This window comes from Myotis brandtii, unplaced genomic scaffold (assembly GCF_000412655.1).
Source record: "Myotis brandtii unplaced genomic scaffold, ASM41265v1 scaffold1464, whole genome shotgun sequence".
Taxonomy (NCBI): Eukaryota; Metazoa; Chordata; class Mammalia; order Chiroptera; family Vespertilionidae; genus Myotis; species Myotis brandtii.
Genome location: NW_005355263.1, coordinates 242,244 through 258,470, shown reverse-complemented (window position 1 = coordinate 258,470; position 16,227 = coordinate 242,244). Strand labels below are relative to the sequence as shown.

The 16,227-nt window shown below is 39.4% G+C and overlaps 1 protein-coding gene across 1 annotated transcript in view; it reads right to left on the bottom strand.

Moving 5' to 3' along the window:
• TOMM70A (translocase of outer mitochondrial membrane 70 homolog A (S. cerevisiae)) overlaps window positions 1-14,445 on the bottom strand; it is a gene marked incomplete at its 5' end in the record, with an annotated part of 33,903 nt that extends 19,458 nt beyond the window's left edge. The window contains 5 exons of the mRNA XM_014535595.1: window positions 858-1,006; window positions 4,942-5,051; window positions 7,621-7,747; window positions 11,441-11,614; window positions 14,335-14,445. Of these exons, the coding sequence (XP_014391081.1) occupies window positions 858-1,006; window positions 4,942-5,051; window positions 7,621-7,747; window positions 11,441-11,614; window positions 14,335-14,445 (671 nt within the window). The remainder of the gene's footprint in view (window positions 1-857; window positions 1,007-4,941; window positions 5,052-7,620; window positions 7,748-11,440; window positions 11,615-14,334) is intronic.
• Between the last annotated feature and the right edge of the window lie 1,782 nt (window positions 14,446-16,227).

Here is a 16,227-nt window from a genome sequence, read left to right as displayed (position 1 = left end):
AAAAAACCTTGAAGAAAGTCATTTTTGGGTACTCCTAAGCATCTCAGTTTATAAATTATAAACTTCCCAGCACTAAAACATTTGGATATTCAACTACATAGTAATTTTCAAGTTAGTGTCCCTATTTGAATACAGTTGATCACCTCACTCACTGGGAATTCTCTTGAGAATATCACCAGGACCCTAAAAGCAGGGCAAACTCCTGCCAGTAAAACCTTAAACCACCAGCGAAATAACTCTCAGGATGTAATAGACACATGTGAGAAGAGAAGTATTTTTATTATAACAATGCTATCAGGATATTTACATTTTTTTTAGATGAGTCAGAGCCCCATTTATGCATGTAAAAAACAAAAACAAGCCCCAGCTGATTTGGCTCAGAGGATAGAGTGTCGACCTGTGGACTGAAGGGTCCCAGGTTCGATTCTGGTCAAGGGCACATGCCCGGGTTGTGGGCCTGATTTCCTAGTGTGGGGCATGCAGAAGGCAGCCGATTAATGATTCTCTCTCATCTTTGATGTTTCTATCTCTCTCTCCCTCTCCCTTCCTCTCTGAAATCAATAAAAATATATTTCTTAAAAAAACAAAACCAAAAAATCTCTCCCAGCCCAGCCAGTGTGGCTCAGTAGTTGAGTCGACCCAAGAGTCAGGTCACAGTTCGATTCCTGGTCAGGGCTTGATTCATCTAAGATTCGGCAGGGGATGTGTAGAAGGCAGCCAATCAATGATTGCCTCTTATCATTGATGTTTCTCTCTCTCTCCCTTCCTCTCTGTGTGAAATCATTGAAACATATTATACATATATATATAAAATCTCCCTCAAAACAATAAGCAGATACTATACTTAACACACTTACTTTTCTTTCACTTCTAAAACCTCCCCTTCCTTGTCTTTATCTTCATCAGACTTCTCTCCTTTAAGCATGGGCTGAGAAATTATATCATCCGTGAAAGAACTGAAGTAAGATTTGATAAACTGTGGAGATGGCATCAGAGGTTCACGATTCTGAAATTTAATTATGTTTAAACACATCAAAATGAGAAAACACAAACCAAAAAACCATACATTATACAACACTGAGAATGACATAAAAATTGGAATCTCTTCTTTAAATAACTGAGGAATATTAGGTTCAATACCAAAAGACAGCAGAAATGGTAAAGCTGTCAGCCCTAGCTGTTCAAAGCAGGTTTTAAGTGAGAACATTTCCCCTCTCCAAAGATGTAAAATGTTAAGAACCTTAGAACCACTCATTAGCCAAGCCAGCGTGGCTCCATGGTTGAACGTCGACCTATGAACCAGGAGGTGGTTCAATTCAGGGCCTATGCCCGGGTTGTGGGCTTGATCCCCCCAGTGTAGGGCATGCAGGAGGCAGGCTGTCAATGATTCTCTCTCATTATTGTTGTATTGTTTCTATCTCCCTCTCCCTTCAAGTCCTTTCCTCTCTGAAATATATATATACACACCATTCACTAAAAGTAAAAGAAGGTAAAATCTGGAACCCAGGAGGCAAATAACTGCTGAGTTAAAATGATATCCTTCTGGTCCCTGTCCTAGAAGACTAGCATCCCAGTTTACCACTCATAGACCATGTCTTACAAATGCGTTGACATGTAAAGTCCACATCCCATGGGCCTTCATTGGTCCTCTGTACTTCATCTGAACATCTCCATTAGAGTAGGTGCCAATTGAAAGCCAGATGGGATCACATTTCCTGTTTAAATTATTGCTTTTTGGCATGGCAAACTCACTCGTAATCTCATAATTATAGGAGTATTCTGTTTTTCCTTGTAGTACAACTAAGATGATAAAGTTTTAAAAGAAGAGAGAAGAGGAAGTAACAGCCAAAGGGCTCTCATAACATATATTGGATCCTTTATGCACAAAATTCAACCAAAAATTTTTTAAATGAAAATATAGTATTTTAAAATGTATATCAAATATCATTGTTGCCCTGACTGGTTTGACTCAGTGAATAGAGCATTGGCCTGCAGACTCAAGGGTCCCAGGTTTGATTCCGGTCAAGGGCATGTACGCCCAGCTGGTGGGGCTCAGTGATTGAGCACAGACCAATGAACCAGGAGGTTAGGGTTTGATTCTCTGTCAGGGCACATGCCCCAGTTGCTGGCTTGATTGCCAGTAGCGGGTGTGCAGGAGGCAGACAATCAATGATTCTCCCTCAGCATTGATGTTGCTATCTCTTTCTCCCTCTCCCTTCATCTCTGAAATCAATAAAAATATATTAAAAAAAACAATTTGCAAGATGAAAAAAAGGGTTATGAATAAAAATCCCTATTAGCTTCACTAGACTGTGCCTCTTTACATTTGGTGATACCTAATCCTTTTACTATTCAAAAGAACACTCCATAATGGGAAGGATGCTAAGCAGAATCCTGCACAAACAATGGTGGGGGAAGCAGACTAAATTCCCAAATTCTTGATCATATTATTGGAAGATTCAGGAAATGTTCTCTTTCTTTGGTCAATGCAAGGTTTGCAGAACCCGTAAAAACAAACAGACTAACTTCTAAAATCTTATAATAAGTAACAGGCTCAAAACTTGCAATTACTTGTAAGGAATCTCATTTCCACATGTACTGTGCAGGAACCGGAGGCTGCTGTGTGATTCCTGCAAGTTTAGAGTTAGTGGTTCTTCACTTCTACAAGTTGCAAACTGATCTGATTTGAATTATATTTGATAAACATTGAAGGCCACTTATATATACAACTATCTCTTGAAAGAAGTAAATGAGCTAGAACATTTATTTTATTTAACTAAGAAGCCTAATATATGGTTGGTATTATAGAGTAAAAATTTTGTAATCAATTTAGGAGAAATGTACCCTCCTCCCTACAAAAAGACAAGCATATGATTACTAGGTGAGGCTGGTGTGAGGAGGATTGTGAAAGATGCTTTTAAAAGTACACATTGCCCAGCTGGTGGGGCTCAGTGATTGAGCACAGACCAATGAACCAGGAGGTTAGGGTTTGATTCTCTGTCAGGGCACATGCCCCAGTTGCTGGCTTGATTGCCAGTAGCGGGTGTGCAGGAGGCAGACAATCAATGATTCTCCCTCAGCATTGATGTTGCTATCTCTTTCTCCCTCTCCCTTCATCTCTGAAATCAATAAAAATATATTTTTTAAAAGTAAATCTTGATGGAAATAAATTTTGAGTTTGAGAAAGACAAAATTTCCATATTAGAGAGACAAAAAGAGAAAAGATTTATAAGCCTGAATGTGAGATCCAAAGAGAAATGACATCCTATCTAATAAAGAGGGAATATGCAAATTGACCATCACAAAGATGGCAGTGCCCACAGCGGAGGTGGGGTTTCCATAACACAAGATAGCTGCACCCACAGTGGAGGCCGAGTTCCCTTAACGAGCAATCAGCAGGGACCTGAGGCTGCGTGGCGCTGGGCCAGGGCAGGGGACCTGAGGCTGCACCCCCCCGCCTGGTGGAGCTTGACAGGGGACCTCAGGCCGCCCCCTCCCCACCCCCCCGCCTGGCAGGGCTTGACAGGGGACCTCAAGGCCATGTCCTCTGGCCCGGGACCAGGGGACCTCAAGGCGCGCCCCCTGCCCCAGTGCCAGGCCAGACAACCTAAGGCCATGCCCCCCACTCAGTGGGGCTTGACGGGGGTGGGGCCGGCTGGGTCTGGGTCTTATGCGATTTTGGGGCACATGTGGGTGGGCGGGGACTTGACTCTGGTTCCCGTGGTGTGCCCCAAACTCTAACAGGAGGAAGATTTTCATATACATTTTACTAATTTTCTTTCATCTCTGACACTTCTATTATAGAGAAAGGGCAAATAGCAATATTAACATATTTCCTCTAATTAATTCCCTTTTAATGTGCACAAATTTCGTGCACTGGGTCACTAGTATTAATAAGTAAACACAAAAAAACCAGGTTACTTTAAGATTCCATTTGCATTTTACAGTGTTTTAAGGAACACCAGTTCTATAAAGTGCTCAATGAGAGACAAAGGATCATTAGTTTAAAGAGACTGAGAACCACTACATCTATATTCCTCTTAGATTCATAACTCATCTGAGCATATGAAAGTTCTACCATGATGAAACCTGTTTTAACTGTTTAACTCAGCTAATATTTGAAAATGGTAAGTTAAAAATATACACAGCTTGTTAAAATTAATTTTTTAAAAAAAAATCGAGTTATTATTAAAGAAAAAAGGAACAACTGTTAAATTACTGACTTTTAGCAGAAAATCTCTAGGGATATTTAATGATGACTGTGGTACTCCCACACCACTCTACTCACATTCTTCCCTGGCACTCAACCATATGATGCCTTTTATACTTATCATGGTTTCCCTCACTAAACTATAATTCTGTAAGGGCAAGGACCAGTCTTTGTATCCACTCTTCTAAAATGCCCACTATGGAACTTTGGTCAATAAATGTTTCTTGAATTAAACTATCTATTACTGAATGCTTAAAATTAATAGCTACTTATATAGTACAACTTTAAAAACTTTAATGATATAAAACGGGAATTGGCAATTTTTTTCTGTAAAAGGCCTGAGAGTAAATATTTAGTCAATATTTGTGACAGCCTCTGTCACAACCACTTGACTCTGCTGTGGTAGCTTAAAAGCAGCCAAAAATAATGTGTGAGCAGCTGAGTTCCAATAAAACATTTATAAAAACAAATGGCAGATGAGATTTGGCCTGTGGGTCATTTGACAATTCCTAATATAGACAAATTCTTTCAATGTTCTCCAGGTAAAATATTGGACACAGTCTACATTCTTATTTTAAAAAAGATAAGCCACAAAATACCAAGTTAAAAGGAAAAATAAATATAATCCAGATCTAATTGCAGTCATCATTACCATCACGCTCAAGCTTATATTAGAAATGACCACTCACAATGTATACTCACCCTCTATTAACCAACTCAGATTAATTTACCTTGTATTTTTCTTTGGCTTTTTCTTTTCCAAGAAGTTTAAGAACTTTATCAGCTAACAGCATGCTTTGTTGATTTTGGAACCCTTCTAATATACACACAGCAGTGACGTCTAGAAATAATGGAAAAATAAAAGTATGAAATTATTGTGAAGATGATTAGCAGCATCAAATGGGCACAATCTTACCACAGAAAGCGAAACTAAATTCATAGCTGTATGTGGCTATCAATTTCATTTCCAATAAATTGATTCCTAAATTTTATTTTATATTTTCTATGACCAAACTCAAAGCTCAGAAAGTCACTCCACTTCCATGGGATTCACTTTCCTCACCTGGAAGTGAAAGAGACTGTAGTGCATGATTTGTGATGTTTCGCACTGCACTAACATTTTACATAGCAAATAAAACGAATTCAGGAGCATTCTCTTCGAGCCAGTAACTATAGGCTAAATTAACATAAGGAGGCGCTCTCACATCTGGTCTTTTTTATAGGCCTCAGAGTTATTATTTCCAGAGCCATCTTGCCAAGGCTCTCAATTAAATATACTTCAAAATACCATTTTCATCTGGTCATGCCATAGTTCCAAGATATATTAGTTTGCAATTTAAAAGATCAGTGATTCCTTAATCTACTAACTTTTCATTCAAAGTACTAAAACAATGGCTGTTGCCTTTTTCTGAACTCAGTTTCTTGTAATTCCAAATCCTCTCTTCTCCAAAGAAGTCTTTCTGCTATTATGCTCCCAAAAGCCTGGCTAGTGCCAATTTCAATGTCTTTTTCCCATCCCATTTTTCCTATTATAATCCATTTAACCTCCTCTTTATAAATTATCTATGAATAACTTCAAGATTTCATTCAAAACTCAGAATTCTCTTTTCCAAAGCAATACACTTCCACCCACCACCAAAGTTCATGACACCATAAAACAGTGATGGCGAACCTATGACACGCGTGTCAGAGGTGACACGCGAACTCATTTTTTTTGGTTGATTTTTCTTTGTTAAATGGCATTTAAATATATAAAATAAATATCAAAAATATAAATCTTTGTTTTACTATGGTTGCAAATATCAAAAAATTTCTATATGTGACATGGCACCAGAGTTAAGTTAGGGTTTTTCAAAATGCTGGCACGCCGAGCTCAAAAGGTTCGCCATCACTGCCATAAAACTTCAAATTTTTCTAAAATGCTCTATAAACCACTCTCACTTGGTAATGCAGGTTTTTATAAATAAAACGGCACTTTTAAGTAATAATACTATTAAAAATAATTATAGCCCTAGCCGGTCTGGCTCAGTGGATAGAGCATCAGTCTGCGGGCTGGAGTCCCGGATTCAATTCCAGTCAAGGGCATATGCCTGGGTTGTAGGCTCGATTCCCAGTGGGGGGCGTGCAGGAGGCAACTCATCAATGATTCTCTCTCAACACTGATGTTTCTCTATCTCTCTCCCTCTCCCTTCCTCTCTGAAATCAATAAAAATAAATTAAAAAAAATAATAATTATGGCTAGCCCAGCTGGTGTGGCTCAGTGGTTGAGCATCGACCCATGAACCAGGAGGTAATGGTTCGATACCCAGTTAGGGAACATGTCTGGGTTGCGGGCTCAGTCTCCAGTAGGGGGCGTGTAGGAGGCACTGGGGGCATGTAGGAGGCAGCCAATTGGATGATTCTCTCTCTCTCTCCTTCTCCTTCGTTTCTCTGAAATCAATAAAATAATATATATTTTTTAAACAAATAATAATTATGGGCAAATCTTCTGAGTGTTTTATGTTTTTAATTATGTAAGATTTAAACGTGCAGTGGAAAACAATTTTAGATGGTAGAAATTACACTTTAATTTAGCTCCACGTCACCCAGAAGAATGTACTTTAAAACCCAGTGGTCTAGCCCTGGCTGGTTCGGCTCAGTGAATAGAGCATTGGCCTGCGAACTGAAAGGTCCCAGGCTCGATTCCGGTCAAGGGCACATGCCCGGATTGTGGGCTCGATCCCTTATGGGGGACTTGCAGGAGGCAGCTGATCCATGATTCTCTCTCATCATGGATGTTTCTATCTCTCCCTCTTCCTTTCTGAAATCAATAAAAATATATTTTAAAAATACCAACACAAATGTACTGTAAAAATAAACAAACAAACAAACAAAAACCCAGTGGTCTATACTATAATTGAAATTTTGGTACCAGAATATTTACAGTATTTACTAAGAATGGCAGTTTCACTTCATGCTATGTACTAATTACATAATTTCTAATTGGGTATAAAATAATGTTTGAAAAATACTGAGGGCAAAAAAAGTTTTCTTTTAATGAGTCATTTCAAAATTATTTCAGATTTATATACGATATTAACTGAAAACATGTAGAATCTTAGAAAAACTACCACTTACTAAAACTCCTGATTTTTTACTCATGGAATTACACTGATGCTCATTAGTTGCCAAGTTTAAAATGTATGGTGTATTAAATCCAAATCATAATAATCATTTAATTCCATAATTGAACAGAGACAATACTCAAATATCAGCTATCTCAGTTTAAACCAGAAAACAAAGTCTCAATTGGAAAAGAGTTGAACTTTTAAATACAACTAATTTCTCTACTTACAGGCAGAGTTTCATATAAATTTACCAATGATTACAAAACCATTAATTTTCACATGGAAACACAAAAATATCCTCACCTTCTAAACATTCCTTCTTATTGTCTAGCTTCTCGTGGGCTTTTGCACGTCTAAAGAGAGCTTTCACATATTTGGGATTAAGTTCAACAGCCTTTGTACAATCTTGTGCCACCTCTTTCCATTTTTGCTGCAATTGAAAGTATTTTTTAAGTCACACTAAAGCACTGTTTGACAGAAATCAGTTTTCCAAATTTAACAGGCTGAGTGTTAAGAGTCTGACAACAGAAAAAAGTATTTTCAATACATATCAAGAATATCTATAGCTCAAATAAATATCTGTAATAAAGATAAGCAAGGATGTACAGAAGGCCGAGAGATGCAAATCAAAACAACAATGAGGTACCATCTCACACCTGTCAGAATGGCTATCATCAACAAATCAACAAACAACAAGTGCTGGCGAGGATGTGGAGAAAAAGGAACCCCCTTGCACTGCTGGTGGGAATGCAGACTGGTACAGCCACGGTAGAAAACAGTATGGTGTTTCCTCAGAAAGTTAAAAATGGAACTCCCATTTGACCCAGTGATCCCACTTCTAGGAATATATCCCAAGAAACCAGAAACACCAATTAGAAAGGATATATGCACCCCTATGTTCATAGCAGCACAATTTACAATAGCTAAGATTTGGAAACAGCCTAAGTGCTCATCAGCAAATGAGTGGATAAGAAAACTGTGGTACAGCTACACAATGGGATACTACGCTGCTATAAAAAAGAGGGAACTTTTACCATTTGCAACAGCATGGATGGAACTGGAGAGCATTATGCTAAGTTAAATAAGCCAGTCAGAGAAAGATAAATATCACATAATCTCATTCATATGTGGGATATAATGATCAACATAAACTGATGAACAAAAATAGATCCAGAGACAAGGGGCAGGGGAGGGAGTTAAAGAGCAACCAAAGGACTTGTATGCTTGTATATTAGCATAACCAATGGACACAGACACTAGGGCGGTGGGGCTTGCCCTCGGGGGTGGGAGTGGATGGGGGGTGTCTATCCGGGGAAAAAGGAGACATGTAATACTTTAAACAATAAAAGAAAAAAAAAGATAAACTGATTTTTAAAAACACTAGGCAAAGGACATACTTAGGCCAACTTTCTACCACCAAATCTACAAACCTTCCTGCATCTATGTGCCCATATCTTCTTCTTCCTGCCTGCTAGAACTGAGGAAGCGCCCTTCTTTATCAAAGGCCAACCCTCCACTTATGGATCTGCACTCTCTCCATTTTAGGGACTCCACTCTATTAGCCATTCTACCTCTCCATCAATCTGCCCCCTCTACTGAATCATTCCCATGAGCAGCTTTTAAAAACCCTCCATTGATTCCATAAATCCCTGCAGCTTTTACCCCATTCTTCAGCTCCTCTTTACTGCCAAACTCAAAAGAGTTGCCACTCTAACTGATTTCACCTACCTCACTGGCTGCTCCTTCACAATTTCCTTCACTAAATTCTCCCTCTACCTGATCTCTACATGCTGGAATTAGTCAAGGCCTCATCGTTTTCCCTAGGTCAGTGGTCGGCAAACGGCAGCTCGCGAGCCACATGTGGCTCTTTGGCCCCTTGAGTGTGGCTCTTCCACAAAATACCACGTGCGGGCGTGCAAGTACAGTGCGATTGAAACTTCATGGCCCATGCGCAGAAGTCGGTTTTCAGCCTGGGCGAGTCTATTCTGAAGAAGTGGCATTAGAAGAAGTGGGGGTACGTTCGCTGAGGTCGACCCCTCAGATTGAGGACGTTTTTAGCAAAGGCCAGCTTAGGAGTACCCTAATTAAATTAATAACAATGTACCTACCTATATAGTTTAAGTTTAAAAAATTTGGCTCTCAAAAGAAATTTAAATCGTTGTACTGTTGATATTTGGCTCTGTTGACTAATGAGTTTGCCGACCACTGCCCTAGGTGATCACATCTATTGTTCTGGTATTACATAACATCTAAAATTAAATGATTCTTTATTGCTTTAGCCCAAACCACTCTCCTAAAATAGACATTTTTCAAGTCAACTGTCTACTTAGCTGTCTCATGCCTTCCCAACCCACTGTTATTAAAATTCCTGCTTCTCTTCACCCTTCACATCCAATGCTGTTGGGTTTCAGCTTTCCTTCATGGCTCATCTAAGCTACTACAACATCCTTAGTTGGTCTCCCTGCCTTCACCCTTGCCTTCCTCCAATATAGTCTTGACAGAATGGCAAAAGCAACAGATGATGTTCCTACTCTACTTAAAACCCTTAAATATTTCCCATTATACTCAGAATCAAATCCAAACTCTTCACTACTGCAAGGCTTTGCTTGATCTGGCCTCTGCTATTTCTCCCAATTTCATCTCTTTATATTCCAGGATCCTTTATACTTCATTAATCACACCAAACTCTTTCCTGCCTCAAATTACACATAGCGTTTCCACTATTTGTAATACTCTCTTCCCCACTTTTCTATGCACCAATTCCATCTCCAGTCATTCCCCTATTATAGAATCATGTGTCTTTCAAAGCATTTAGCAAAATGTCATTTAGTAGTTCATTGTTTAGCTATAAAGTTCTATGCATAATTACTTGCTTTTATATAGACTCAGCTCCTGCCATAGTAACCTTCCATATATGACACAGTTAATAAAATTTGGTTGAACAAATAAACACAGAGAATACAAATGCCCAATAAGCATAGAAAAGGATGGTCAACTTCAGCAACATCTCAAAAACTGCAGATTAAAGTAATGAGACAGTATTTTTCTTCTACAGGAGTGGCAAATATTATTAAGACTGATAATCAGCCTGGCCAGTGTAGCTTAGTGGTTGAGTGTTGACATATGAACCAGGAGGTCACAGTTCGATTCCCAGTCAAGGCACATGCCTGGTTTGGGGGCTCGATCTCCAGTAGGGGACATGTAGGAGGCAGCCAATTGATGATCTCTCTCCTCATTGATGTTTCTCTCTCTCCCTCTCTGAAATCAATAAAAATATATTAAATAAAAAAAGAGTGATAATCAGTCAGCAAGAATACTGAAAATCAAGCATGTTCACTGCTCACATTATTGTTGAAAATAGATATTGATGCTATCTTTTTATATTTCAATTTCTAGAATTTTATCTCCCAAAAGTATGCACAAAAACTTATCCAAATGTTCAACAATAGTGAGATGTTTTCCATTATACAATCATACAACAGCTACTACATACAGCCTTTTAAAAAAATGAAACAGATCTACATATGTTATGAAAAGCTATACAAGATATAGTGGTAACTGAAAAAATATGTTGCAAACAACATGTGTAATAGGAACTCATCTTTGGTCTTTTTTATTTTTATATTTACTGATTTGAGAGAAAGAGAGAAACATTGATTTGCTATTCCACTTATTTATGCATTCATTGACTGACTCTTATATGTACCCTGACCAGGGATCGAACCCACAACCTTGGCTTATCAGGACGATGTTCTAACCAACTGACCTACCCAGCCAAGGCCTCCCCCTCCTCTAACCCCCACTTTTGCTACTACATATATTGAGACAAAAAGTTTAAGAAACAGCCTCAAACTGTTGAGAATAGTGTCACCAGAAACTTTAGCTTTCTGTACTGTCTAATTTTATAAAATCGGATATATATAACTTTGGATTACATTTTAAACAAGCAAAACTAAAATTTGTTCTTAAAAAACTTATGTAATTAAAGGATATAAAAACAAAAGTCCTTTAATTTCAAGAAAACTTCAAAAAAGTCATTAGATTTATTTAAGTGGCATTATCTGAAACATAATACAAATAAAGAGAAATAAAAAACCCAGAAAAAACAACCTAGGATACCTACCAACTGTTCAAAGGCAGCGGCTCTGTTTTGATAAAATGTGGAAAGGTCAACAGTCTTCTCTGTAGGGCACAGACTGATCGCCTCTGTATAGCAATGAATAGCTTGTTCATATTTCCCTGCTTTAAAGTATTTGTTGCCTTTGTTCTTGGCTGCTTGGGCTCTATCAAGAGAGTTCTAAAACGAGAGGAAACAATTATTAAATACTTACCAATAGTCAGGAATAGATTCAGATCACAGTGCTTAAATGATAAACTGACAGAAGAAAAACAGGAAGGTGTTCAGAATGGTCATTTACCTGAATGGTGCAAGTTGCTTGCACCATTTAAGGGTTTTAAGTAGAGCAGGATAATCCTATATAATAAAAGCCTAATATGCTAAGTGTCCAGTTGTCCATTCAACCAATCAAAGTGTAATATGCTAATGATATGCTAAGGCCGCTCAACTGCTTGCTATGACGTGCACTGACCACCAGGGGCCAGACAGTTGACCGGTTGACCAGTTGCTATGATGTGCACTGACCACCAGGGCTGGTGCACTGGCAGGTTAGCTTGCTGCTGGGGTCTGGCCGATGGGTACTGAACTAGATGGGCTGGGCACGCCCTGGAGCCCTCCTGCAGTTCCTCCCCAGCTGGCCAACCTCCCACATCCCTCCCAGGCCCGGATCATGCACCGGGCCTCTAGTCTCAGTAATAGGATTGCTAAATCAAAAGGTTTACATATTTTTAATTTCAAAACCACTCAGACTTTCCCCCAAAAAGGCTGAAGTGCTTTAATGTACCACTTTCCTGCATTCCTACCAGCAACAGGTATGGTTGCTATCTTTTATTTTACCTTCTAGAGCACGTTTGCCAATATCTGAAAACATTTTGACTAACAACTGAGGGCAGGGGAGCTACTGTATCTAATGGACAGACTTTAGGGATGTTTCTAACATTCTACAATGCCAGCACAGACCCCACAACAAAGAATTATCACATTCAAAATGTCAATAGTAGTAAGGTTGAAAAATTTGGGTATAAACTAATATTCCAATATTATTTTAATTTGCATTTTTCTCACTATTATTTAATTTGAATATTTTTTCATATTCATTGGTCATTTGTCTTATTTTAAAAACCACTTATTTATGCATGTTACTATTTTTCTGTTAGACTGTCAACAGTATAGAACAGACACTAGAAACACTGTCATTTTTATTACAATTATTCCAAATGTACTGTTTGCTCATCAATACATTTTTTGCACTGTCTTTGTCTCAGAGTCTGATTCCTGGAACACCCAATTTACACAGTTCATGTGCACAATACAAAAGAGATGGTAGTTAATATCCACTGAGGACAGTTGTGAACATGTTAATCAACATAAGGGAAACATCTCTGTAGACCAGTGGTTCTCAACCTTCTGGCCCTTTAAATACAGTTCCTCATGTTGTGACCCAACCATAAAATTATTTTTTTCGTTGCTTCTTCATAACTGTAATGTTGCTACTGTTATGAATTGTAATGTAAATATCTAATATGCAGGATGGTCTTAGGAGACCCCTGTGAAAGGGTCGTTTGACCGCCAAAGGGGTCGCGACCCACAGGTTGAGAACCGCTGCTGTAGACAAATCTAGTTGTCCAGAGTCTTGCTATTAGGTCCAAGAGCTTTGTTGGCATGTCTCTATCCAAAACTTTGTTGTCAACATCATCTAACTTGAACAAATATGTGATTATGGAAAAAAATCCATATATCTCCAACAGGTGAGCACTGACAAAGCAAAAGCATAAGTGGCTGCTCCCTCAAACAACTTACAGAACTGTGAAAGCCCCAGGACATCACAATCACAAAGAGAAGATAACAACCCTTTTTTCTATTTGTTCATTTCTCCCTTACTCTTGCTTCATTTTTCTTTGCTACTTCCCCCCTCCATTTACCTTTTGTTTACCTTCTCTTTTAGTCTAACCACAGCTATGGTTATATTTTTTAAGTATAGTGTGCAAAAAAGAATTTGCAGGAAACTAAGATCAGAATATAAAAACAGCTAATTTAAGCTAGCCAATGTCAATAAGGAACAAGCATATTTTAAAACTAGTATGTGTGAGGATAAAAGAAACCAAATAAAGCACAAATAAATTAGTAGATGAATATAAAATATTCCATTTGTCAATAGCTTTAATCATCCTATATAATAAAGAGGTAATATGCAAATTGACTGCCATGCCCTCACAAGATGGCTGCCTACGATCAGGCTGGCAGGGGGGTTAGTGAGGCATGACTAAATGACTGAACAAGCAGACTTCATGGGGTGACCAGGCCAGCAGGGTGGGGGTGGGGGGGTAGTGAGGGACAACCAAATGAGTGAACAAGCAGGATGCATGGGGTGACCAGGCCGGCAAGGACGTTAGTGACGGATGATCAAATGACTGAACAAGCAGGCTGCGTGGGGCGACCAGGCTGGCAGGGGGGGGCAGTTAGGGGCGACCAGGCCAGCATGCAGAGGCAGTGAGGGGCGATCAGGCCGGCAGGCAGGTGAGTGATTAGGAGCCAGCGGTCCAGGATTGTGAGAGGGATGTCCGATTGCCGGTTTAGGCCCGATCCCCGGGACCAGCCTAAGCCGGCAGTTGGACATCCCCCGAGGGGTCCTGGATTTGAGAGGGTGCAGGCTGGGCTGAAAGGACCTCCCTCTCCACCCCCCCATGCACAAATTTTGTGCACCGGGCCTCTAGTCTTCCATAAACTTTGACAGAAAAATCCTAGGCACAAAACATCTATAACAGAAGACAATTAGGAATCTCTTAGGTAGCTATGATTCTGGGGGGAGGGAACTATTAAGGTGATTTCTGGAAAACTGCATTTAAAGCAAACTCAACATCCCTTCCATTCCACTGAGAAAAGCAGAAGTCTGACTGTACTAGGGCTGTGTCATCCAGGAGTGGAGCTCTCCTATGTCCAGAGACAACTGTCAAGTACACCTTGCTTGTCTTCCAAGAGACCACACTGTCAAGAACTGCTAACAGAAAGAAAAATTAATACCATAGAGGTACCAAACTCAAAGAGAAAACTAGTATTTATGATAGAATAAACCAAGCAAACAAAAGTTAACATCAGTAGAATATGAATCTATCAATATTTTTTAAAAAGGTTGCTTTTAAAAGTACCAATTAGACATCTTGAAAATTAAAAAAGATAACAATTAACTCAATGGATGGATTGTATATTAGACTAAGGAGTCAAGAAGGTCTGCCAGAATGCAATAAAAAAAGAGGATAGTCCTAGCCAATTTGGCTCAGTGGATAAAGTGTCGGCCTACAGACTGAAGGGTCCCAGGTTTGATTCCGGTCAAGGGCACATGCCAAGGTTGCAGGCTTGATCCCCAGTAGGGGGTGTGCAGGAGGCAGTTGATCAATGTTTCTCTCTCATCGATGTTTCTAACTCTCTATCCCTCTCCCTTCCTCTCTGAAATAAATACAAATATATATATTTTTAAAAGAGGATAGACAGAGAGGTGAGAAGCCTGGATGAAAAGTTAAATGACATGGAATGTAAATTCAGAAGTTTCAACATTTTATCTATCTGAAGTTTAGAAGGAGAGGCATAGAAAGGAGTATCTAAGGAAACAGTAGAACCAAACTGGTGTCAGGATGTTACCAACATCAGGTAAACAAAATAAAAAAACACACAAAACAATGATGTAACAACTTCAAAGTTCTGAAGATTATCTTGATCTTAAAATCTAAAATCGTATACCTACCCAAACTAGTATTTATGGTTGAACAAGAACAGAAATAGTCTACTGCTTCCTTACCACTAAAAACAAACTCCTAAGTGGGGCAGGTGATCAATACAACAAAAAGCAGGAGGGGGGTGGGTGGGTAAAGAAAGAAAGAAAAAGCAAGGTACTTATGGCAAGAGCATTAAATATGACAATTACAAGCCAAAAAGGAATGTAAAAAAAGTTATAGAAGGCAACTGCTAACAAAAAGAAGTCAGTATCAAATAAAATACCATTCAGAAACCTCGGAGCACAGAGAAGTTTTATTGGTAAAAGGTACAACTTGCCAAGAACACATCAATCAGGAACCTTATGTGCTTAATCAAACTTCAAGATAATGAAACAATTACTTTTAACTTTAAATATAAAGAAAAGAAAAACAGTTTCAATTTCTTGCAAAATGTTTAAAATGTTTCTAAGTCACTAAGAACATGACTAATACATACCCTAAAACACTAGTGCCTGTTTATATAGAAAACTAGAGGCCTGGTGTATGAAATTCGTGTGTGGGTACGGTCCCTAGGCCTGGCATGCGATCAGAGCTATCTTCCCCAGCTGCCTGCAGCCAGCCCCAGTTCCCCATTCACCATCGGGTGATCGGAGCCTGTCGGCCAGGGGGAGGAACCGAGAAGTCGGCTGGCCCCAACCCCGCCGGCCCCGACCCTGCCATGGGTTGCCCTCTGTGTATGGGGTGACGGCCTTGGCCTGGGGCCACCTGCGTCCCATGCAACCCACCCCCGATACCCCATTTGCCATAGTAATCGGAGCCTGCTGGTCAGGGAAAGGGACCAAGAGATGGTCAGTGCACCTCACAGTGACTGGTCGAGCAGGCATTCTGGTCGTTCCAATGTAAGGGTCAATTTGCATATTACCCTTTTATTATATAGGATTATTATATAGGATAATGTGGCATGGAATACTGTACTCGGCTTTAAAAAAAGGATATCCTACTCTTTGCGACAGCATGGATGGACCTGGAGAACATTATGCAAAGTGAAACAAGCTAGTCAGAGAAAGACATGTATATGATTTC